The sequence below is a fragment of the Acomys minous genome, assembly GCF_964271855.1.
Source record: "Acomys minous genome assembly, chromosome: 3".
In the NCBI taxonomy this organism is placed as follows: Eukaryota; Metazoa; Chordata; class Mammalia; order Rodentia; family Muridae; genus Acomys; species Acomys minous.
In genome coordinates this window covers 118,825,039-118,849,836 of record NC_140485.1, presented here as the reverse complement: position 1 = coordinate 118,849,836, position 24,798 = coordinate 118,825,039, and the positions used below count along the sequence as shown (strand labels likewise).

General features: G+C 44.9%; 1 protein-coding gene across 3 annotated transcripts in view; it reads right to left on the bottom strand.

Annotated features, from left to right (window-relative positions):
- Positions 1-24,798, bottom strand: part of PDE7B (phosphodiesterase 7B) — a 328,683-nt gene that overhangs the window by 81,318 nt on the left and 222,567 nt on the right. For all 3 annotated transcript variants that reach the window (XM_084777572.1, XM_084777571.1, XM_084777573.1), the window contains one exon: positions 7,165-7,248. In XM_084777572.1, coding sequence (XP_084633698.1) covers positions 7,165-7,248 — 84 coding nt within the window. The remainder of the gene's footprint in view (positions 1-7,164; positions 7,249-24,798) is intronic.

Genomic DNA, 24,798 nt, shown 5'->3' with positions numbered 1-24,798 from the left:
CTAACATGGTTGGTGGCCTTTGCCCAACAGTCATTCAATAAACTAATCTATAGGTTAATAAAAGAAAGGCTACAGGATGTTCTGCTTTGCTTTGTAAGCATTTGAGTATCTGGATACTTTTTTTAAAAAATGAAATAGTTAACATATACATATGTGTAGGTATATTTTGGCATTATTTTGGAAATAATAAGCAACTACTTTCGTAACTGCTAAAGTGACCTCATGACTGTGCAGCTGAAATAGCTCAGCCTGGAGAAGCAAATACAGAGGAAGAGAATTTAAGATCAAGATTAGCAAACTAACAGGGAGGAAAAGCCAAACAACTAATTAACCCACTGCCACTTGAGCCCGGGCGGGCGGGTGGGTGGGAGCACCAGACTGTCTGGTGGCTGAAATGTGTGCTCTGAAAGCTCAGCAGAAGCAGAAGCACAGGGTTCTCCACCATTTCCCCGGGAATGTTTCCTTTGCACTCTGCTTCCTCTGCTGAGAGAGCGTGGAAATCACATTGTGTTGTTCTGAGATGGTTGCCACGGGAACAGCTCAACCCAGTCATTATCTCCTCAGGGTGCTGATTATATTAAATCAGATGGAAGAGCTGCTGCTGGTGCCAGGAGCTGCCTCCTCTCAGAAGATTGTGATTCCCTGGCCACTGTCCCCTCTCTGTTGGTGTCTTTCAACATAGGTTTTTTTCTCAACACTGTCCCTCCTGTTTTCCCTTCAGCAGAGCTAGTAAATGAAATCCATCCACGGGAAGTCGGCTTTGGATAATAGAGCTGTTACATTTCCTCCGTTCCTCCCTCCTACAATTCTGCTGTTTTAGCTTTTCCCCAGGCATAAAAATAATCACCTCCCTCTCCTCTGTTCTCCCCTCGTGCTTAGGTGTAAAGATAACTCTCTTTTAAAGACCCAATGCCTCCCTGGTCCCACACAACGGTGCTAGAGACGTCATTGCCTGCTACTTTCCAAGAGAAACTTCTAGAAACTCACACAGATGTTTCTCTTCTACCTGCGGACATGGAAACAAGAAACAAAACTGGCTTCTAACAGACACTTTTGTTACAAGTAATTCTACTGATTTGGGTGACCTCTTGTGAGGGAGAATTTCAGCTCTTTGTCCCCGGGATACTATACTCCATTGTGGCTGTTATTATTATTATTATCACAATGTTGATGATGGTTGGCAACATGTATGTTTATGGGGTATAAAATATGGGTTGTAGAATGGCTAAATGAGGCTAATTCAAACCTGCATTGCATACTGACTTGTATGTGTTGTGAACACCTAGTCCCAGCACTCGGGAGACAGAGGCAGCTGAATTGCTGTGAGTTTGAGGCCAGCCTGGTCTACAAAGGGAGTCCAGGACAGACAAGGTTAACACCGAGAGACCCTGTCTCGAAAAAACAAACAAACAAAAAACAAACAAACAAAAAAGAAACTTTAAATTTATTCTCTCAAAAAAATATTCTCTCAGTGATTTTCAAGAACATAATACATTTGTTTTTTGAAAGGTTTATTTTATTTTTAATGATGTGTATGTGTGTGCACATATGTGTGTGCATGCATGTGTGTAAGGGTATGTGGGTGCCTGTGGAATCCAGAAGATGGTGTTAGGTCCCTGAAGTTGGACTCAGAAGTGGCTGTGAGGTACCTGACATGGGTGCTGGGTCCTCTGCAAGAACAGCATGTGCTGTTGACCACGGATCCATCTCTTCAGTCCTTGAACTTACCATTACACGCTATGTGTGAGTGGCATTGTATTGAGTGCTCTTTTGTGGGCAGACATTTACAATTGACTGGTCTGGAATTTATTCTTCAGACCAGAACAAACTGGAAGGGAAGATACTGTAACAACTAAGGATGTCCAGATGCAAAAACTGCAAGTTAGTGCATGAAACACAGCTCAGGTGTTTAACCACCTCATTATGTAGGCAACAGGGCTGTGGGTGAGGGGAGGCTCTGCCTTCCTCCCTTGTGCCTGGAAAGAGATATTTTTTTCTTCTTCAGAAGAAGAATGTGTGCATAAGATCAACAAGGGAGGGCTGTTTTCTATTTCTATTTCTTTGTGTGCAAATTTAGTCAACGTTAAGTCTATTCTTGAAAGTAAAAGATCATTCTAGAAAGTGGAAAGAAACTGCCAACAGCAAAGGAAAATAGATCGGACTGAATGTGTCTGTCGAGATGTCATAAAACCCTTCTAAGTCTGCTTAAGAGTGTCTGCAGATAGAGTAGGTTTGGAAAGAGCTCCCTATGGAGGGACCAGCAGCAGGTCAGTGTGGCTCTGTGGATCATGTGGGCTTGGTGCAGCTGACTACCTGTGACAGCCTGTCAGAAAATAGTTGTGACTGTATTTACCAAAACAGGCAGGAGGGCAGATTGGTGCATGGGTTGTTATTTGCCATCTGTGTCCCATCGATCTGTTGTAATATCCACAAATACCATTTTGAGAGAAGACAGCTTATTGTAGGTATCACTTCTGATGTCCCCTGTCTGCTATGGCAGGTTGGAGCTGTGACTAAGGCACAATGTGGCATAGGCCCTTCTTATTTAATACACTGTTTTTAAAAAAATGGCTTATGCATAAGCCAGAGGTTTAAGTAGGTAGGAAAAAGAGAAACAGTCAGGAGCATTGTGGGTAGGGAAGAGCAATTGTGTGTGATCCATTAAGGGTTTTAGTAGGAAGGCTGCAGAAATACAGAAGAAATAGGGATTTTTAAAAAATGATTTTTTTTCTACGTTGAACTTATTTTTAAGTTTAAATTTATAAGTGATTTACTTTCTAAGGCTTATATCAGATTCTTCTTTGGGAGAGAAAGCAAAACTGCAATCATTTGATTGAAATGGTCATAGGTCTGTGTTTGTCCTTTAGAGAAATGGACACAAAGTAAGTAATGCAAGGGATGGAGGGTGACAGCTCAGTAGGCAAAGTGTTTGCCAGGAGAGCATGCGATTCTGACTTCATTTGGTATTTTTCTTTTGGAACATGTTCTCACTGCGTAGTCCTTACAAACCTATGTAGACAAGGCTGGCATTGAACTCACAGAGATCTGTCTGTCTTCTCCTCTCAAGTGCTAGGAGCTGAGTATGATTCCCCAGCAACCGCCGCCCCTCCCCCCAAAAAATCCAGGGGTAGTAGAACCTGCCTGTAATGGTAATACTGAGGAGGCAGAAACAAGAGGATTACAGGAAACTATGCATGAGAGAGAGAGACTATCTAAAAAAAGAAGGGAGCAATTGAGAATCACATACACACCCCCCACACACACGCACGCACGCACGCACGCACGCATGCACGCATGCACACACGCACGCACGCACACATGCATATCAAGTATATATTAAAAAAGATTGTTTTCCAGTTCCATCAGTTTGCCTGCAGATTTCACAATATCATTCTTTTTAAGCAGCTGAATAGTATCCCATGGTGTAAATAAATGAACCACAGTTTCTTTATCCATTCTTCATTTGAGGGACATCTAGGTTGTTTCTAGTTTCTGGCTATTATGAATAAAGCTGCTAGGGACATAGTTGAGCAAGTGTCTTTGTGCTATAGTGAGGCATCCTTTGGTTATATGCCCAGGAGTGATATGGCTGGGGTCTTGAGGCATCAGGAGTGAGGTAACCCAGAAAGACAAACATGGTATGTACTCACTTTTAAGTGGATATTAACTGTAAAGTAAAGGACAATCAAGCTGTAGTCCATAAGCCCAAAGAAGCTAAGTAACAAGGAGGCTCAAGGCGGGGACACATGGATCTTCCTGGGAAGGGGACACAGAATAGATTTTTGTGGGTGAACTGAGGGGAGCAGGTAGGGATGGGAATAGGAGGGATCGGGTCATGGGGAATGGAGGGAGAGAGTTCTGGAAGGACAACTGGAATTGGTTGGCATTTTGGGAGTGAGGTAGAACCCTAGTGTGATGAAAACGTCCTGGAATTCGTGGGCATGACCCTAGTGAAGACTGCTAGTAATTAGGGATGTGCAGCCCGAACCGGCCATCTTCTATAGCAAGTCAAGGCTTCCAGTGGAGGGGCCGGGGCACAAAACCTTCCACCTACAGTTTGTCCTGACTGCAAGATCATGTTTGGTTGATAATCTAGGGAGGCCTGCTCCTGTCTGAAGGGAAATGAAGGTGGGGTGGATCTGCGGGGAGAGGAGAGGTGGGGTGGGGAGGGACTAGGAGGAGAGGAGGGAGGGGAAACTACAGTCAGGATGTGAAATATGAGAGAAAATAAATGAAGGAGAGGAAGAGGAGGAGGAGGAGGAGGAGGAGGAGGGGAGTCTGTTAAGCTAGCTAGCACTTCTTACGTAGAATTGTAACTGGTGGGTACAATTAAAGTTTTAGGAGAAACTTTGAAATGTTCTAAAATGCTTCTCTTTAGGAAAAAAAAAGGCATCATGAACTACTCAGGCAAGCCTCAATGAGGGCATGAAGAGATGAAAGAGTTTAATAGATAGCAGGCTTTATAAAGCACGGGGGTGGGGGGCGGCGGCACATGATACATATACTTTATGTGACTGAATTTTACTGAAATGTCCACAAATCTATTGCTCCCTGGTGACAAGCTGCAGTAATTGCCAACTTAGGAAGCTGCAAACTGATCATAGCAATGGGACTAGCGCACACTCTGACTCCAGCATGCAGGCATTATGGCTGGGGCGGGGGGCAAGGGGGACGGGGGGGGGGGGAGGGAGAAGGGGGATTGTATGGTCAGGCCCATCCCTGCTGCTCAGTTAAAGGCAGTAGATGGCAAATGTAAATACACTGTAATATAGGATACAATCTTTCTTAGAGAGCTACTTAATGTAATTAGTAAGTCAACTGTGTAGTTACTGAGTAGCCAGTAACTGTGAAGAGTTGTTGAGTTTAGGACCTTTGCAGTTTACTTAGGGACATATCTCACACATCTAGGAAACTGAAGGGAAATTAGGACTGTCTCAGTATGTTACATAAAAAGAGAAAAGGGGGAAAGAAGTATGCAGAGTGGAGCCGAGGAGAATGGAAAGGGCATCTGAGGTTGGGGGCCCACAGTTTTACTGGGTAGTCCTGACTATGAGGTACAGGGAAGCGGAGGTACGAGGAAGCTCCTTGAAGATCTCCTGCAGATGGTGGGAGGGTGGCAGCTGCTTGCAGACGATCTTTCAGATATGACCAGTGTATGTAAATATTGGCTACATGCGACCTATAAGCATCTCTATGTAGAATATTCAGATTAAAAAGAAAAACCAATGATTTTTTTAAAAGTCCAGCTGTTTTTCATGTCCAGATACCTATGCTATAGACAATTAACCATTCCGTAGCCCACTACAAAGACCATCACAATTAGCAGTGATGCTTATGAGCATTGGGGTTGAATTAAGAATCATTTAGAACCTTGGCTTATAAACCTCCTAGCTCCTCATTTGTTCATGGATTATATTAGAACCCATGAAATAACATCTTGTCTAGCATTGAAAAAAGGCTTTTTGGTCATTTTCTCTCTGTGACTCTGTGAGAGAGCTCTAGTGTAGATGAATAATGTCCTACTTTGTGGAACTTTGTGCTCGGTGACCCAGACATTGTAGTCAGAAGATTGTCAGTGGTATAACTACCATGAGGAAGTTAGTATAGTATGTATGGGGTCATAGGAGAGGCCAGATGTATCCCTGGAGCTCCCATGGGCTGCATCTGATGCTGTACTGGTCCAGCTCCCACAGGCTACAACCCATGCTGCACTGGTCTAGCTCCCACAGGCTGCACCTGATGCTGCACTGGTCCAGCTCCCACGGGCTGCACCTGATGCTGCACTGGTCCAGCTCCCACGGGCTACACCTGATGCTGCACTGGTCCAGCTCCCACGGGCTGCACCTGATGCTGCACTGGTCCAGCTCCCACGGGCTACACCTGATGCTGCACTGGTCCAGCTCCCACGGGCTACACCTGATGCTGCACTGGTCCAGCTCCCACGGGCTGCACCTGATGCTGCACTGGTCCAGCTCCCACAGGCTGCATCCCATGCTGCACTGGTCCAGCTCCCACAGGCTGCATTGGTCTAGCGGTGGCACAGTGCTGAGTTTTAAAAAGTGGTTTTAGTGGGTGTTTGCTTCTATTTAAAAGTATTTTTAAAAAGTTATTCTATCTCTAGATCCTTGGAAGAACTTAAAAACAGACACAGCACGATGGTAAGAGAAACACAAACATGTCTGTTTTCTACTGGCCTTTTAAGGATCCAAAGATCAGAATAGCAAAGTCTAAATTTTCCTAGTCATTTCCAGGGGTTGAGGTGAATCAAATTACCTCCTATGCGGCGCTTGCTTATGTCAAAGGAAAGTAATACCCTGTGGATACCATCCAACACTTTGAAATTTATCAGACGGGGAGTGACAGGAGAAACAAATGGCAAAAACCTTGGGGCAAATTGTGAAATGCATTATTGGCGCCTCCTCCCGTCCACCACAAGCCCGAGGTGAAGGGTCACCAGGACAGAAGATATGAAATCTAGAGAAACGACTGGTCGCTGGCTTGGATTCCCTAAGGATGGTAAGGTTAAGTAGCAATGGAAGGAGAAACGGCGTGCGCTACCAGGTTCACCACGGAGGAGCAGGCAGCCGTGCGGGTGGGAAGGGTTCCCCTTGTGAAAGACCTCGGGGTTTACAGGGGACTAAGAAGAGAGAATGCGTAACAGGGGTGTTTGAGGGCTGCTGTCAGTGCATTTACCTGTGACGTTTTAAAAACTAGCACATCCTCTAGACTAGTCCTGGCTGCAGGTAGAGACAGTGTGCTTGGAGAAAAAAAAAAAAGTACCTTGTTTAAAGGTCACGGCTGTGAGCTCTTTCTCTCTCTGTCTCCCCCTCCCCCACCCAGAGTCACTCTATAAGTCACTCTATAAGCCAGGTTGGCCTCGAACCAACAGAGATCCTCTGGACTCTGTCTACCTAGTGCTGAGCTACAGGCGTGCCTCACCACGCCCACTCGGTTTAGGACGTGTTTTCAGAGGCTGGGGAGGTGCTCAGTTTCTTCCCAAATGTGAGGAACCTGAGAGACAAAGTCTTACGTTCCAGTCGAGGGGACAGAGGGAAAGGAAGGAAGGCCGACCTCACAAGGTTTTGAAGTTCCTAGGGAAATGAATATTTTTTTTTCCCCCAAAGAAAACATTTGTTCCTTTCCAGGCACATTTGTGTTACTCACTGTTAAGTAGACGGAAGTCAATGAAGGGGTAGGAGCCGCGGCGTTCGGCAGGAACCCCCGTCTGACCCCTTAGTCGTACATCTCCTAGAACACAGAAAATCCAAACAAATGTTTTAAGACATTGCCAAGTATACTCAGTTTTCCACAGCAAATCCTCTTAACCAGTTATGTCAGCGGAAACAACACAGGATGCGAGAAGGAAAACTGAGGGTGGTGTGCGGGCAGCAAGGGATGTAACAAATCTGCCAAGACCATGCCGAACCCTCCACCGCTCTCTTATAGTTGCCTGGTCTGGACATTTCAACAGACTACAAACGTTTCCATCACCATTTTGCTCTTCCTGGCGCTGTAGAGATGGAGTAACTGACCCTGGGAGGAGGTTAAATGGCGCTCAGGGATTGTAGCTTCTAATCCCCCTCAGCCGACCTAACGGCTCAAAGTGGTGTTTACTGATGGCGCCCACTACCTTTGCCCCTAGGTTGTGTTATTGATGAACACTAAAACCTGTCAGCTCAGCCCCAGGTATTCCAGACGCCTAGCTGCTCTCGTTCTCGTGAGAGTCTGTAGCGTGTCCAGGACTCAGCGCTTTGCAGCTTCTTCTAGCTGCCTTTGTTTCCCTTTTTGGTGAGTATGTCCTGCCTTCCCAGCCCAGGCCACACAGCAAGTGTACAGGACGCAGTGGACTTGAGAATGAAGCAGACCTTGGAGAGATCTAGTTTGGATGCTTGCTACCTGTGTTATCTTGGGAAGCATGTTCCTTGCTACTTTAGGTGTCTCATCGAGTGAAAAGGACTTGCCTTAAAGTGCCTGGGTCTAAAATAACACTGGCTACTCGGCAGCGGCCGTGGGCCTGCCTTGTCCCAGACTCCTGCGAGGCAGGGGCCATGCACACTATGTGATCTGCATTTCTCCATTGTGCTTTGTGTATTGTCTGGTACTTGGTAGACACTAAGCAGTTGCTCCACCAAGTATTACATGTCACGCAGATGCCAAGGAGATGCAGAAATCCATGAGCTGGAATGTACTTAGGAAGAGCTGAGCCAGGGAAGGGTCTGGAAGCATCCATTCCAGGAACAACAGGACACCTCCTATAAGCCATTTTCCCCCAGACCTACTAGCAAGAGGCCTCAGCCTCGAAGCAGAGAGAGAGACTGCCCTCTGTTCTCTAATCTTTGGGGTTAGACAGACCTGAGTGAAAGCTCCACCCACTGACACCCCTGCCAGGCTGGACCCGAGCTTGTGAGGTGTAAGCAAAAGTGTGTGGAACAGTCTCTGCTTTGTGCTTTGCATTAGAGATGTACGCATCCTGTATTGTGTAGTCTGACATTTCATTGTGTTTCCGATGTTGGAGAGTTTTACAGCTTAGGGACTAAAGACTGAAAAGAGATAAGTTGGTTTTTAAAGCAGAAAAAGCGAAGTCAAAGCATGAAGGAGGAGATGAAAAGTTAACTTAAAAAATTATGATTGTTATCTGCTGCGCTTAGTGGTGCGTGCTGTGTCATTCCAATAGTCAGGAGTCAAAAGCCTGAAGCGTGGAGGATCATGACTTACAAGCTGGCCTGAGCTATGTAGCAGTACCTCTGTGGCAAAACACTTAAGTACATGCACACGCCTGTGCACACGTGCACTCACACACAACACACACACACACACACACACACACACACACACAGAGAGAGAGAGAGAGAGAGAGAGAGAGAGAGAGAGAGAGAGAGGGAGAGAGAGAGAGAGAGAGAAAGGGAAATAGTTAAGGAAACAGGCCATGAATTTGAGACAGTGCAAGGCAAAGTACATGAGAAGATTTGGAAAGAGGAAATGAAAGGGGAAAATGACATAATTATATTTTAATTTAAAAAATATTTAAAAAATATCTACACATAGGTGTGCTGCCTCGTCTTATGTCAACACAAAATAGTTATCTGAAAGGAGGGAGCCTCAGTTGAGAAAAGGCTTCCACAAGATCCATAAGAGAAATGCTTCCATAATGCTGCAAGACATTTTCTTAATTGGTAATTGCTAGGGGAGGGCTCAGCCCATTGTGTGTGGGGCCATCCCTGGGCTGGTGGTCCTGGGTTCTATAAGAAAGCAGGCTGATCAAGCCATGGGGAGCAAGTTGGTAAGCAGCGCTCCTCCATGGCCTCTGCATCAGCTCCTGCCTCTAGGATCCTGCCGTGTTTCGGTTCCTGTCTTTATTCCCTTTGATGATGAACAGCAATGTGGATGTGTCAGTCAAATAAGCCCTTTCTTCCCCAACTTGTTTTTTGGTCATGGTGTTTTCATTACAGCAATAGTAATCCCGATTGAGACTGTAGGTGAGGCTGTAGGCCTTCCTATGAAGCTGCCTGAGTTTGTGGCTCTGTTGAACTGTGGCTGTCATGCCTTGGGCTTTTCTCAGGGGTTTTAAGGCTTCCTGTTTGAATTGACTTGTCTCTTACTATTTTCTTTCAGTATTCAAAGCACTGCTTTTGAATTTGTAGTTATGAGGGCACCTACCATTTTCTCAGAAAATGTCTTTGCGATATTGACATTGGTTTTAAAACCTTGCACAGGCTTCATTTCTGTTGCTGATCTAAGAATAAGAGGCACAGAGCTACCTTGCCATGGAGGACTTTAGATCTGAGGAAACTAGAGAGAGCGTGACACAGCAGGGTGGCTAGAAGGAGACAGCACACTAGGAGTGAGGGGATTCCTGTACCAACAGGACTGGTATTTTGTCACATTGAAAAACGTTAGATAAGTCTATAATGGCTTTGAAGTCCAGTTTTATAACATTTAGATTACATAATTTTGGCAACTTTGCCCCCTTTTACAAGACTTATTGTGAGGACATTAACGCTATGTGAAAATAATATGACCAACATTTATTGGCTGCTGAGACTGTGTTGAGAAATTTATATGCATTATCAGTTATTATCAGTTCAACAACTTGAGGTAGGTGTTCTTATTTATTATTGTTGTCACTAGACATTTCATGGCTGAGGAAACGAAAGCCAGTGGGAGTTTGATGTGCCCACAGGTCAGTAAGAATCTGTCCTTAAACTCAGAACTGACTCTGAGTCCTTGTTCTTGGTCTTTTCTATGTTAGCTGCATTGAAAACTGAATAGACTGTTAAAGGCTGGCTTCTTCTTGCCTGACGTATGGCCGGATTCCTATACGATGATAAGTTACATATGTAACCACGAAACTCCTGCAGACTGCATCGCGGGGAATCCATCACCTCGACTAACCCAGGAGTGAGCCAAACAGATGTTTATTCAAAGATCAGTTCAGCGAGAATGACTGTAGGAATAAGGAATAAGAAACTGACTCCTGGGCCGGGCGTGGTGTCACACGCCTTTAATCCCAGCACTCGGGAGGCAGAGGCAGGCAGATCGCTGTGAGTTCGAGGCCAGCTTGGTCTAAAAAGTGAGTCCAGGACAGCCAGAGCTCTATAGAGAAACCCTGTCTCAAAACAAAACAAAACAAAACAAAAACCCAACTCCTGTGCTGGAGCATCAGGCTATCTGTTCCCTTCAAGTTTGGAATTGAAAACTATTACTAGAAATATTATTCAGCAGAATTTTTGAGGTTTGTAACTAACTTGTTTTTATGAACTCCCCTCCCATCTTTGTGGAAAAGATACAACAGCAAACAAGTTACCAGTGAAGACACCTAAAAAAACAAAATAAAACAAAACAAAGCGCAATAGACTCCTAGTAATGGGGGACAAGGAGCCTGAACTGGCCATCTTCTGTGACCAGGCAAGGCTTCCAGTGGAGGGACTGGGACACCAACCCAGCCACAAAACCATCTACCTGCAATTTGTCCTGCCTGTAAGGTTTGCTGGGGTAAAGGCGGCACAGAACTTGTGGGAGTGGCCAACCAGTGACTGGTCCATTTTGAGACCCGTGCCATGATAAGAGCCTATGCCTGAGATTGCCTGGAGGGCCGGGAGCTAGAGGCTGGATAGCTCAGAGACCTAGGATAGAACCAAACATGACTGGGAAATTAAAAAGCCAATGAAATGATCCCTAATGACATTCTGCTATACTTGTAGACTGCAGCCTAGTATAATCATCACCAGAGAGGCTTCATCCAGCACCTGATGAGAGCAGATGCAGAGACCCACAGCCAAACATTAGGCCGAGTGCAGGGAATCCTGCAGAAAGAGGGAAAGAAGGATTGTAGAAGCCAGAGGTGTCAAGGACATCAGAAGAACACGGGCCATAGAATCAACTAACCAGGACTCACGGAGGATCACAGAAACTGAACGGACGATCCCGGAGCCTGTACCCTGTACCGGTCTTTTGCTTATGTGTTATGGTTGCATAGCTTGGTGTTCTTGTGGGACTCCTAACAGTGTGAGTGGGGACTGCCTCTGACTCTTTTGCCTGCTTTTGGGACCCTTTTCCTCCTACTGGGTTGTCACCTCTAGCCTCAAAGTGAGGGCATGTGCTAAGTCTTACTGTAACTTTTTCTGCCACGTTTGGTTGATAACCCTGGGAAGGCTGTTCTTTTCTGAAGGGAAATGGAGAATAAGAAGATCTGAGGAGATGAGGAGAGGTGGGGAGAGAAGGGAGGAGAAGAGGGAGGGGAAACTGTAGTCAGGATGTAATATATTAGAGAATAATAATAATAATAATAATAATAATAATAATAATAATAATAATAATAATAATAATAATAATACAGAATAGCAAACATCAACTGGAGTGTTGACACACAATGACCGTGCAGGACAGCTTCAGCTCTGGGGCTTATGTGTGTACAGTCTGAGAAGCCTTTAAGCCTCTTGATAGCCCTCAGGGGTAGTAAATGATAGTTTTTAGAGAAGATTAAGCCATGTTAAAAGCACTCGTAAGGCAAGAGGAAGCCTGGACCTTACATGAATCTGAATAAAAATAAGCTGGGCGTACCCTATCATGAGGCTTCTTATTGCTAGAGGAGGATGGGCATTTTAAGCATAAACACTTATCTATACGGAAACTTGTCTTCCACTATCCCTGCCTCCGCGAGCCCCTCTGATGTCAAATGATGTGCTGGTAAGAAGACAAACAACCGAGTAAGGAGCTGAGGCCTCTGGGCTTCTGCCCTCAGGACAGAACAAGTGACATCCTTGTAGAGTTGTTCTCACTGGCTGCTTACCTAGGGCCTTATATCCAAGCTAAACAATTATTTTGACTATTCATTAAGCCCTTGTTTAACTTCAGCGGCCTTCTTTCTTTCTTTCTTTTTTTCCTGGCAAAGGAAAGGTGCGGTGGAAGCTGGGAGGAAGCGTTGACAGCTCAGAGTCGTGTCCTCAGTCTGTTCTCACTGTGTTCCAAAAGGAAGCAAACAGCAAGGGAGTTCTTATTTTGAAAGGACGGCTGCTCTTTTGCTCCTTTGGGGGAGCAGAAAGCATAACATGTCGTCCTTGGTCCTGAAGGCTGCAGACACAGGCAGAGAGCTGAGCAGGGTCATTCTGGGAGCCAAGACCCAGAGAGAGACAGTCCCTGACCCCCCCACCCTCCCTCCCCGCCAGGGGACATAACTCCGGATGGACCTCTTGCCCACTTGGCCTCTCTCATGGTGTCTGTTTAAGAAAAGCCTGCGCTTAGGGAGCAGACGTTGATGTGGCCTCTTATGTAACTGGCAGAGAGGGTGGAGACTCTGAGGGCGATGACAACTTACAGTGGCTGAAACATGGGCCATACGACAAGAACCAGACTCCTGCCCCGGTCGGGTGGTTCCAAGGTCATTTTGGGGGTGAGCAGAGAGGGGGCCTAAGAAAGGGACCGAGCAGTAGCTGCTGCGTTCCTACTACATCTGAGAAGGAAGATGGTGATAAAGGTCTTGCTATATATGGGTTTCATGGAGCACAGGGGGCGATGACATGCCAGGGACAGCCACGACGAATCCGACCGAGGAAGACGGTAGTGTGGCATCAAAAATCATGGAACCCTCAAGCAACCCAAACACAGTGGAGAAAGTGACGCTCGGGTAGAAAGCCATTCCCTTGAGCTTCCTCTTCCTGTCACCAAGTCACTCCCTTGAGCCTTCTGTTCCTGTTACCAAGCTGTGTCACTGCTGTTTCTCGTAAAATGGAGACAGGGAGAACCGTGTCCCCATGCCTCAGACATGAGCTCTCACCACACCACCTCCACTGCCTCCATGGCAGGGATGTTTACTAAAGTCAGTTATCTCTAAGGGGCTGGCCACTGGGAGATTGACCATGCTCCAGTGAGTATATGGGCAACACAAATTGTACTTGCTGTATTAAAATTGTATTTGGTGGGGAGCAGGGTGCCAGGGTGGAAGGGGGGGGGCCTGGGAGGCATGGGAAGTGGGTGTGATAGGAGTGCATTGTATGAAATTCCCAAATAATTGATAAAAAATATTATGTTTAGGGGAGAAAAAGAACGTGGTCTCCTTGGATACTTAATTAGCATAATGAAGGAAGGGCAGTTGTGCTATTTAGTCATCTGTAGACTTATGGGATAACACAAACAGCCTCTTGTACTTACCTCAGGCTGAGATTATTGTCTGAAAAGTGTTGTCTTATGTGAGGCTGACCAGACCCAAAGTTTCCTCAGAGACTTTTCAGTTCTCCACTCTTCCTCAGAATAGGGTCTCTTTATGTGCCTCAGGTCAGCCTAGAACTCACTTTGTGGTTCACAAGGGCCTCAGACTCAAGATGTTCCTGCCTCACCCTCCCAACTACCCGGGTCACAGGCACTATCACGCTCAGCTCAGTCTTCACGTTTCTTGGGTGGGGCAGGCTCTCTCTGACCACAGAGGATGGCCTATCAGGTTGGCTAAGTAGAAGGATCCTAGTTTGTTGGTTGCTCTGTTTCAGTAGCTATGCATTTATGGGGCCTTGTTGAAAATCATTTATGTAGCAAAGAGAAACTGACAGTTGTCCAGGAGCTAACTGGGTTTTTGACAGAGGCAAAATAATGTCTTTGCGTGCAGAAAAGAAACAGCAATATTGCCAAACAATACACTGTGCAGCCTTAGCTTTGGGCTACTAAACACCTGGTGACGTGTGTCTTTTGGGACTCGAGAGCTATGAAAGTAAACCTGTCAACACCAGGGTTTTAGTTTCCGGAGCAGGTAAGATAGCTTTTCACCTAGATTAGGAGCAATAGGGGCAGCCCTCATTTTCAGGGTTCCTCTCTCAGAGGCAATGCGAAACTTTATGAAATAATATAGTATTTCAGAGGAAAATATGAGGGAAAAAAGTTCCAATCACTAAGACTACAGGAGTCTAATATGTGTGTGTGTGTGTGTGTGTGTGTGTGTGTGTGTGTGTGTGTGTGTGTGTGTAAAAGAAGTAACAGGAATGCCTCAGGAGGATTCCTAGGAGCTGGTGAAGGACTTAAAAGGACACAGAACAGATCTGCTTACAAGGCTTGAGGAACGTGGTCTGAGGTGGTATCCCAGGGACCAAGCCACCTGGGGCTACCTACCCTGAGTAAGACAACTCTCTAACAGCGTTCTAGGCTGTGTGCTTCTTCCAGGGCAATGCCTTCACTTCCGGAATCTCTCCAAAGCCAAGGCTGCTACTGTACAGAGATATCTTATATATGAAGTGCTCTGCCCAGTGTCTAGCATGTAATATGCACTCAAAAAGCCAGCTTTGGGGGAAGGGGTCACTATTCCAATATTCTGAGGTCTTAGGTGACTTAGAAGGATTCCCCAAGCATCAATAGCTCTCAATGTAATTTTACATGTCTGAGGTTCCCAAAATAACTTTTCTGAGAGCGGGTAAGTGACTGAGTCACATTAGACCAGGTAGCCCCGGAAGCTTAGTGACCCTACTCTCAATGAGGATTACCCAGGAAGCTATTCAGGGTAATAATCTGGGCTCGATCTGTAAGTTGTTTTCTCCCTGCTGGACGTACCTGGTTAAGAGAAGTGAGTATGAAAACCGAGGAAGGCAAAGTGTGGACCTTGATGCTCTTTCACAGCAGCCCTGGAAGTCCTTGGCCCAGGAGCCCTGAGCTGCAAGTAGCTAAGTGCTGCTGTTAAGGATTTAGCCTCAGACAACCCATTCTAACGCTCGGAGGGGATTCTAGACTAATCTGGTTCGTTTCAACAGATGACTTCATGAAACATTAAAGCAAATGTTGGAAAGTAGGAAGTGAAGAGACAGAGGTACAGAAGTTGACTTCTTGGCTCTCAGATGACCCACAGTCCAGAAGAGAATTAGGATGAGGAGTAGATACAGCACCAACCAGAAAGAGTCTCTGACAGTCAATCTAGCAGGCCTGGACTCAGGCTCCTCTCTCAGAGGCAATGTGAAACGTTATGAAATAATATAGAACCACGTCTCACAAACACTCCAGTTTAAAACAATCCTCTACCAGTTCCCATCTGGATTACAAGAGAAAAGTCATGTGATGTTAAGTGTTGATAATGTTTACATTAAACAGAAAATTTTCATTTAAAGGAGATTTGTATGTTAGAACAATGGCTGGAAGTATGATTTTTTAAAACCAGGTTTCAGGAAGCAAGATTTCTGTGGCTACAAATAAACAATTTAAATCAGAAATGTTACTTTCAGAAATCACTAGGAAGATACCTTTATACCCGTTGATCATGTTAGCGTTCTGGGAAACAAAACAAAACAAAACAAAACAAAACAAAACAAAACACTACGAGTGAAGCTGTAGGGGAAGAGAGAGAAGAAAGAGACCAAGAAAGAGAGGGATACTGAGAAAGTCAGTGAATAAAGGCTGGGGATGAAGGAGAGCAGGCATCATGGGAAACGCCTGCATATATGCTAATATATGTCTGCATTTGCATAATTCAACAGTTGTGCTCCTCACAGTAAAAGAGGACTCTCAAAAGGAAGTTAGTTCTTGCCCTTCGTCTTGTAAACCTCATTTAATGCCAGGGATGCTGATGGTACCTGTGGCGCTTAGCCTCCTCAAGGGGGGAGCATGGGTTAGTGCTATTCAGATAAACAGCACTGCTCCTCTGGCTAGATGGACAAAAGACATTAATTAACACCATGCTAGGAAATTTATAAGGATTTCACCTTGCCAGAGGACAGGTGACTCGCTAGGGGACCGCTGCAGTAGGCCAGGTGAGGGGAGACGATAGTTGAGGAGAGTGATGGTGCCCGAGCTGATTTCAGTGATGGTAGCAGACAGGCAGACACGATGCGTGAGGACTGTGTGGAAGATCAAGGGGGAATACTTCGGATAGTTCTTAAGTTTCTGGCTCGCACAGTGGATAACTGTGCTGTCGCAGAAAATGGCAATTCCAAAGGGGCCTCGTCTGGAGGGAGCAGTTCACTCTCTCGACTCTGGTTGCACCCAGTGCAGTGCTGAGACTTTAGAGGACAGTGTGCAGTGCCGTGGCTTCAGGGGAAAGTTTCAGATGGAGATATAGCGTTATAAGCCAAAGAAAGCTATGGAATATCTAAAGCAAAATATTTTGGGGAAAATCCATGAAGTTACCAACATAATTGAAAGACACATACACACAAAACTCTCTCCCCTCTCCTTGTCCTCAGAGAAGTGAGAGGTTCCCCAATGGGTACCAAACCATTCTGGCACATTAAGTAGATGCAGGGCTAGGAGCATCCTCACCCACTGAGGCCAGAGAAGGCAGCCCAGCTAGGGGAACGGGATCCAGAAAACAGGCCTCTGAGTCAGAGAGAGCCCCTCTTCCCTACCCATGGCTCCAGCCATTGGGGGACCCATATGAAGACCAAGCCAAGCATCTGCTACATATGTGGAGGGGACCTAGGACCAGTCCATGCATGTTCTTTGGTTGGTGGTTCAGTCTCTGTGAGCCTTCCTAGGCCCAGTTAGTTGACTCTGTAGGTCTTCTTGTGGAGTCCTTGACCCCTCGGGCTCCCTCAATTATTCCCTCAATCCTTCCATAGGATTCCCCAAGCTCTGTCTAGTGTTTAGCTGTGGGTTCCATCAGCTGCTGGGTGAAGCCTCTCAGAGGAGTTAAGCTGTGTTTGTAATTTTTAAAAATTGAAATTTAATTTCATAATCTCCCTCTTCTCTATGCCCTCTCTCATTCCTTCCATGTAACCCTTCTTCACTCCCTTTCAAATTAATTGTGTCTTTTTTGAATTTTTACTTTAAAAAGTTTTATTTCTGTGTGTATGAATATGCATATTGTGTGTGTATGTGTGTGCACATGCACGCACACGTGTGTGCCCATGTGGGTATGCGTGGGCACATGTATATTCAAATGCATGTGTGTGCCTGTGCATGCGTGTGTTCACATGCTACTGTGGGTGTGTGCCCGAATGTGTTGGCATGTGTATGTTCAAATGCATGTGTGTGTTCACGTGTGTGTGTGTGTGTTGCAGCATGTCTGGGGAGGTCGGACAACTTTGGGGCATTGTTTGTCTTCTACTGTGTGAGTCCTTGGGGTCAAGTACAGCTCGTTAGTGCTTTTGTCTCACGAGCCATCTTACTGGTCCTTTTAAGTTGAATGACATAAATTTTCAACAAACAGCACTTCGTCTCTCTCTATAGCATTTGCTTGTAATCCATCCAGCTGTAACAATGGAAATGGTGAGTGCTTTAGCAAACATATCATGCTGGCCTTAAGGACAGTGGTAATCCCTATGAATAATAAAACATGCTTTGACAATTGCTCTGAGATAGAAAATCCAGGCCATGACCATGTCATAGCAATATCCAGAGTAATCTCTTCTAAAAAATTTAGATATACATAATGAAAAAAATAGTCTAATGGAAGTCTCTGTCAAGAAAGTGTTTGTTGGGAGGAGAAGATAGGCATATCAACAAGAATTAATATTATTAGTATGATATAACCCAAGCCAAAATTACAGACTGGAAGCATTAAAGAAAATAGTTTTCATGCATTGTTTGTTTTCATGTGTTTCTGGACTTCCTGATTCTGGCCGGGAACAAGGTCGACCTTGCCAAAATACTACAAGAAAAGATGTTGATGCTCACGGATAGGAAATCCTCTTGGTCCCATGAGATGGTCCATTCTTAGGAGCCCGCCACACTAAGTCCGCCACCATGAGAAGGGACATCGGGCCACCACATTCACCCTTGGAGCCAGCTCAGCACCAGGGAGCATTTGAGGTTCGGCATTCCAGACCTCTGTGGCACTTGGGATTCTTTGAAGCTCCAAGTGTTGTTCATTTGTTTTGTTTGTTTTTCAGAAAGGAAACAGATGGAAAAGGCCGGGCTTGGTGGGGAAGTGGTGGAACCCGTCATGTTATATCCACGTTATAGAACATCGTGTTGTTATTAAAAACAGTAACCGACATTACCATAGTAATAACTATCGCTTACTGAGCCTTCGGTTGCGAGCTGGGCAGCGTTTGAAGTGTTTTCCACGAATGATCTCATTTAATTCCATAATGACTCCCTTAGATAAATACTAATATCATGACTGTACCGTGAGAGGCAGGGATGGGAAGTTTCTTTGCCCATGGGTAGGGAGCAGGAAGCCAGATGTGAAACCAAAGGGACTGGCCCTGCAGCCTGTGCCTTCAGCTAATGGGAACACTCCCTGTGCTGAGATGCCTTGACCTGAAGTGATGGGGAGCTCAGGCTCACTGATAGAGACAGTTGAGATAATAGACTATGCAGACGTTTATCTCAAAGGAAATAAAGGCTGCTCATTAGCTCTGGCCCTACCTGTCCTAGGCTTCGCTAAATCTCATGTTTTGTTCAGTAGGAGCAGTAAGCTCTGCTTTCTACCTCAGAGGAGGTAGAGATCAAATGAACTCACATGGATTAAGTGTGTCTCCAAGGATTTTGCAATAGAGTTTTACTACTAAGAACATTCTTGTTAATATTGCCATATAACTATCAGACATGCATAACATATGAATTCGGCTGGATCTTGTACTTTGTATATGAAGTAAATAATATTATTATTGATATTATCATAAAAGCCTAGGCCAGTGCTTTAAAAGCAAGAACATTAATCTTTAATATACAATTAAATATTATGTAAATTAGAGGTTTGTATAATCAAATGTGTTGGAGAAGGTAGAGGCTTAACCAAATTAATATTTTTTCAATTGCAGTATTTCTCAGCCTCTTCAGTATGTTAATGTACAGTACACACCCAAGTGGGTGAGATCAAACAGCACTGCCCAAACTTTTGTTGTTGTTGTTGTTTTCGTGAAATATATTTTCTAAGTGTATTTTGAGATGACTGTTTCTGGGGAAGATAATTAGGTGTACACTGTTCTCTGTGGGGTGTGTGTGTGTGTGTGTGTGTGTGTGTGTGTGTGTGTGTGTGTGATGTTTAAATCAAAATCTTACCACAGAAAGGAGCTTAGAGAACTCTGGTACCTTCATCCCTGATACCCTTATCCTGTATGATTAAGTTTATGTGTCTGGTTTTAATTGGGGGCGGGTGCTGTATACCAATTAGCTGTTGGGTTATTTATTACTCAACCATGTTTTTTTTTTTTTAACTGTGTCCCAGGTCCTGTTATGGACTCTGAGAATAAAAACAGCTAATGAAACAGACACAACATGGCTGTCTTTAAGGGCCAGAGATTGCAGGGATCCAGAGGGAAGACTGCCAATAAACAAAAATCAGCAAATAAATTGCCTCCTATAGGGAAGTCTGCAATGTCAGAGGAAGAAAGAATGGCGGAGGGACCAGACCTCCCTGTGTCTGGGGAGATGCCTAGCTACAGTTTGAGTTGGGCGGGGTCTAAGAAAGGTCAACCGGAAGTGACTTGAAGCACAGGCTTGAGGGCAGTGAGTGAGGCTCGCTGAGATCGTCTGGCATGAGTACGCCAGGGTGAGAGAGCGGAAGCAAGACTACAAGGAGCACAGCCACTATTCTCCAAAAAGAGCAAGCTGGGCAGCATGCTAGAGCAAAGGAAGAGTCAGGGGAGTTAACCAGGGTGGCACAGAGGCAGCCATAACAAGCGAGGAGCAAGACGGTGTGGACCTAACAGATATTTATTTACTCATGACCTAGTTTGCTTCTTGGTTGCTGTGATAGAACACTGACCAAAAACAACTTGAGAAAGGAAAGGAAAGGAAAGGAAAGGAAAGGAAAGGAAAGGAAAGGAAAGGAAAGGAAAGGAAAGGAAAGGAAAGGGTTTACTTGGCTGTTAGGTTACAGTCTATCATAGGGGGAAGCTAAGGCAGGGACTCAAGGCAGAAATCAGAGACAGGACCTGAAGCAGTGACCACCAAGGAACATGGTGGACGGCTTCGCTCCTAGGCTCACATTAGATTACCTTTCTTACACGGTGCAGGCCCAACTGTCCAGGCATGGTACTGCCCAAGTGGGCTGGGCCCTCCTTAGCCAATAAGCAATAAAAAAAGAAAAGTAATGACCGCAGCTGTATCCACAGGGCATTGTGACCCAGATAATTCTTTGAGATTCCCTCTTCCCAGGTGTGCCAAGTTGACCCCAAAACTAACCAGGACCCCCTCCCCCAAATTCCTGTAGAAGCCTGATATACATTATGGTGGCCTCACAGCATGAGGCTTTTTGGGAAGGCGTTAACTAAGGAAGGCAGAACTCTAGTCAAGTAACTTGTAAAAGAGGCCGAAAGCAGCTTCCTGGCCCCTTTCATACACATAGAAGGTTCTCTCTGAGGAGACCAGAGAGGCCTCACCAGACACAGCCCAGAGGCTCCAGCCTTTGGGCAAAGCATTTCTAATGTTCCCGTCGCTGCTCACTGTTGGGGTTTGAGTGTGGAGTGTTCCCCTGGGCTCAGGTGTTTGAACTTTTGGTCCCCAGGTGTTGGTACTGCTTGTGGAACCTTTAAGAGGTGCAGCCTTGCTAGAAGGAGAAGTGGACTACTGAGGGTTGGTAGCCCCCTCCACTTCCTTTCCTGACTGCAGATGCAACATGGCGGCCTACTGTTCCTCCTGCCATGCAGTCCCCACTGTGCCGAAACGCTTCCCCTGGGACTGTAAACCAGAACAAGCCTTTTCTTCATTACATTGCTTCTTGTGAGGAATTTGGTCACTCCATTAGAAAGTGACTAAGAAGCCCAGTAACATTCTGAATGAACCAAGGTGGATAAAGAAGCAAGAGGTGGCAGATAATGGGGGAATCAGAGTGAGGACAGAAGACACAGGAATTCTGAGACACAAAGTAGCTAAAGCTTTCAGAGAATCTGGCTAGCTGTTGAGAAGGTGTCACCACGGTGCTCTTTGCCACTAAGTGATCTCCGGAGGAAGACCTTTCCGCTTATTCAGACGTTACTCTGGCTTTCCTATGCCACTGATGGCGGGCCCAGTGAGTTAGCAATGCTCACTGAGCACCGTGCCCTTTCTCTCTTCTCTCCGTACCCTCACATGTGGTTTCCTCATTAAATAGTTGCACACCCTCCAGAGGACTGTGTGTATGTAGAGACTCCTGCAAAGAGAAGGCTGAGAGCAGATCATAGCCCATGGGACCATGGGTTTGCATCACTCACCCATGTCGTTTAGCGCTTTCAGAAGTATGCAGTCGGCAAATGCACATGGTATAAACAAGGCTTGAAGTGACTGAGGGATTACCTGTCACAATCCGTTTACCTTTTAGAGTTTTCTGTCCTTACCAAGCAAGCTGTATATCCTTTTAGAACCTGTTTTTGATGAATCCATACATAGATTATCTGGTTTGGTTTTGTTTATTTTTAATAAAACCTGACAAAGCTGAACATTCCATTCTGGGTGGATCACCCCCTTACTAGTCCACCCTGTGTGACCAATAAACCTAGAAATTCATCAAGTTTAAATACAATTACATGGTTTTACTACTTATTTATTTGTTCATTTTCTTGTTTATTTTAGAGGTAGGGTTTCTCTGTGTAGCCTTGGCTGTCCTAGACTCACTTTGTAGACCAGGCTGGTCTCGAACTCACAGAGATCTCCCTGCCTCTACCTCCCGAGTGCTGGGATTACAGGCATGCACCACCGAGCCAGCCAATTACATAGTTTTAAAATGTTTGGATTTGAGACAAAAGATTCCAAATATAATAAGGTATTTATTTTGCCAATGAGAAATAAATAGTATTGTTTATTCTCAGTTACTGTTCTTTGAATAGTATTAAAAGTCTATTATGCTCATATATTTGATTACTTCAGGTTAATATCAACATGAGCAATATAGTATGAGTTTATGTTGCCAGGTGAAATCCTGGAAACAATTTCTCACAATGCTGACTAATTTTTTTCATGCCTGATACTACTGCTTATAGCTTTAACTACCATATGTTCAATTTATAGCCTTTGTGACATTCGGTATGTACAATCAGTTGTCTGAAGTCAGGTGCTCTGATTTAACTGGTTGGGGTGAGTTGCTGTAGCGTCCCCCCCCCCCCCCGACTTGATCAGAGAGGTGCTGTTGAGAACTACGGAGGCACAACCCACTCTGCCAGCGAACACACATTTTTAAGGGACACACCCTAAGAGCACAACCATCTTCCACAACAGAAAGACTGAAGGGGCCAAGGCAAGCGTGTGAGAGCTGTGTGCCATCTGCAGCTGGGAATACACCTGGGAATGTGGACACTTTGTTTGGAGGAGTTGATTCTAACCGTGTTAGTGAGTTAGGAGAAGTTTTGTAGTTTTTTTTTTTTAAAGGAGGAGGTGATAGAAATATAAAGAATTGACTTCTTAGAGGTACACACAAAAGGAAGGTGCCCAATGAGCAAGGAGATGACGGGGTTGGGACTGGGGTGGGGGTAGGTGGTGGAGGGAGGGGTTTGTTTGGTGAGAGGGACTTTGGGAGCAAAGGAGTGGGAGACAGAGACGGGAAGGGGAGGTCGTTTGTGGCTAAAGACAAACTCTTGGCCTCGCAAGTAGGAGCCCAGCTGTGCAGCGAAGCTCAGGGCTCTCCACATGTGGCCTGTGCTCATGGATCGTGCCTGGGCCAGATCTGAGTGAGACAGGACTTAAGTAACCATGGTCTGTCCTCACACTCGAAGTGAAACTACAACAATAAACAAATAAGATGTACTTCTGCTAAAAAAAAAAATTACTGGCGGGATTAAAAAAAACACACAGTAAAGTACAGGTATGTTTCATGTTGTTTACTAAATTCAGAGGGAACTTGGGTATTGTCAGAAAGTCTAACGTTAGCACAGCCTCTGTGAAACCATCCAGAAAGGTGCAGTCCTTTCAAATACTGGGCAGATTGATGGCCAATCTTAACTTCTCTCATAAAATCAACACCAGCTGGGCATGATGGTGCATGCCTTTAATCCCAGCACTTGGGAGGCAGGCAGATTTCTGTGAGTTCAAGGCCAGCCTGGTCTACAAAGAGAGTTCTAGGACAGCCAGGGCTACACAGGGAAACCTGTCTTGAAAAGCTAAAAGAAAAAAAGTATGAACTTTCCAAATTCATGAGAAGAACTTGGCTTGTAGCACACCTTTAGCATGGATTCCTGACTTAATTGGATTTTTTCAGGGTATTTTCTGGAACTCTTAGCATAGCTTTCCTTCCCCAAACACTGAAGTTTACCTTTCCTCATGGCCCTGCAGAAATACCCCTGCCGCTCTACTTATTGTGGTCCCTCACGGCATCCTTGCTAGTCTACCCAATAGAGGACACACAACATTTCTGATGGTATCTCACTAGCCATCACTATGTATGTAACTAAGATGGACAATTTGGAAAAACAGTGGCTGGGAGGTAGGCATATGCCTAAGGTTGGGAAGAATATTTATAGTTCATTCCAAACAGCTAAGGGTATCTTTTCTTAGCAATAGAGATAGAAAATTGGGATGAGGAAGGAAAACGTACACACACACACACACACACACACACACACACACACACACACACACACTTTAGAATGTGAATCTTTGAGGGTAAAGGCTCTAAATGTAATAAATATATTCCATAAATTTGAAAAGCTCAATAAACGTTTTGTTATTTTATTTTCTCCAAACACCTTTTCCACTTGGGGATATGCCCTATATAGAGATGCATAAAATGTTCCCTTTGGCAGACTCATTTGCATTCATTTCTTGTTTTTCGGCATTCAGAAAATCTACAACAGTGTCAATATAACATTCTCATTATGCTTTTCAACTTCTCCATTCATTTACTTGGCTTTACGCAAAAATAATATTCAAAAGATGGCCCCAAAGAAAATACCTTGGGTACCAGGGTCATCAAGTGAACAATTGCATCTTTCTCTGAGAAGGGAGCAGGGAAAATGGACCAAATTGCAGGAGGTAGAACACTTGTTTGTAACCTTCCCACTTCTCCATTTTTAATAGCATGGGACCATTTTATTTATTGACTGCTTGAAATAAATTCAAGCAGAAAAAAATTTATAAATGTGCTAGTCTCTCTGCTAAGGTCTACCTGGTGCCAATCTTTATTTTATTTTATTTTATTTTTTGTTATTTATGAGTGAACCTCAGCAAGCTTGAATGTCTCCTCTTCTCTCTCTCTCTCTCTCTCTCTCTCTCTCTCTCTCTCTCTCTCTCTCTTTCTCTGTCTGTCTCTGTCTCTCTCTCTGTCTCTGTCTCTCTCATCCCAGAGTGTGTGTTGTTGTAAGCTGAGGCCCTTTTGTCTGAGAAAGATTGTAGACTATAATTCACACACTCATGACTCTCCTAGTTGGGACTCTGACATCTCACAGTAAAGTAGGCTTTGAATGTAACAGAGGACGGGGCATCTGTGTTTTCCTTAGACGGCAGCTCGTTTGTCACTGTGAGCGGTGATATTTTATAGTC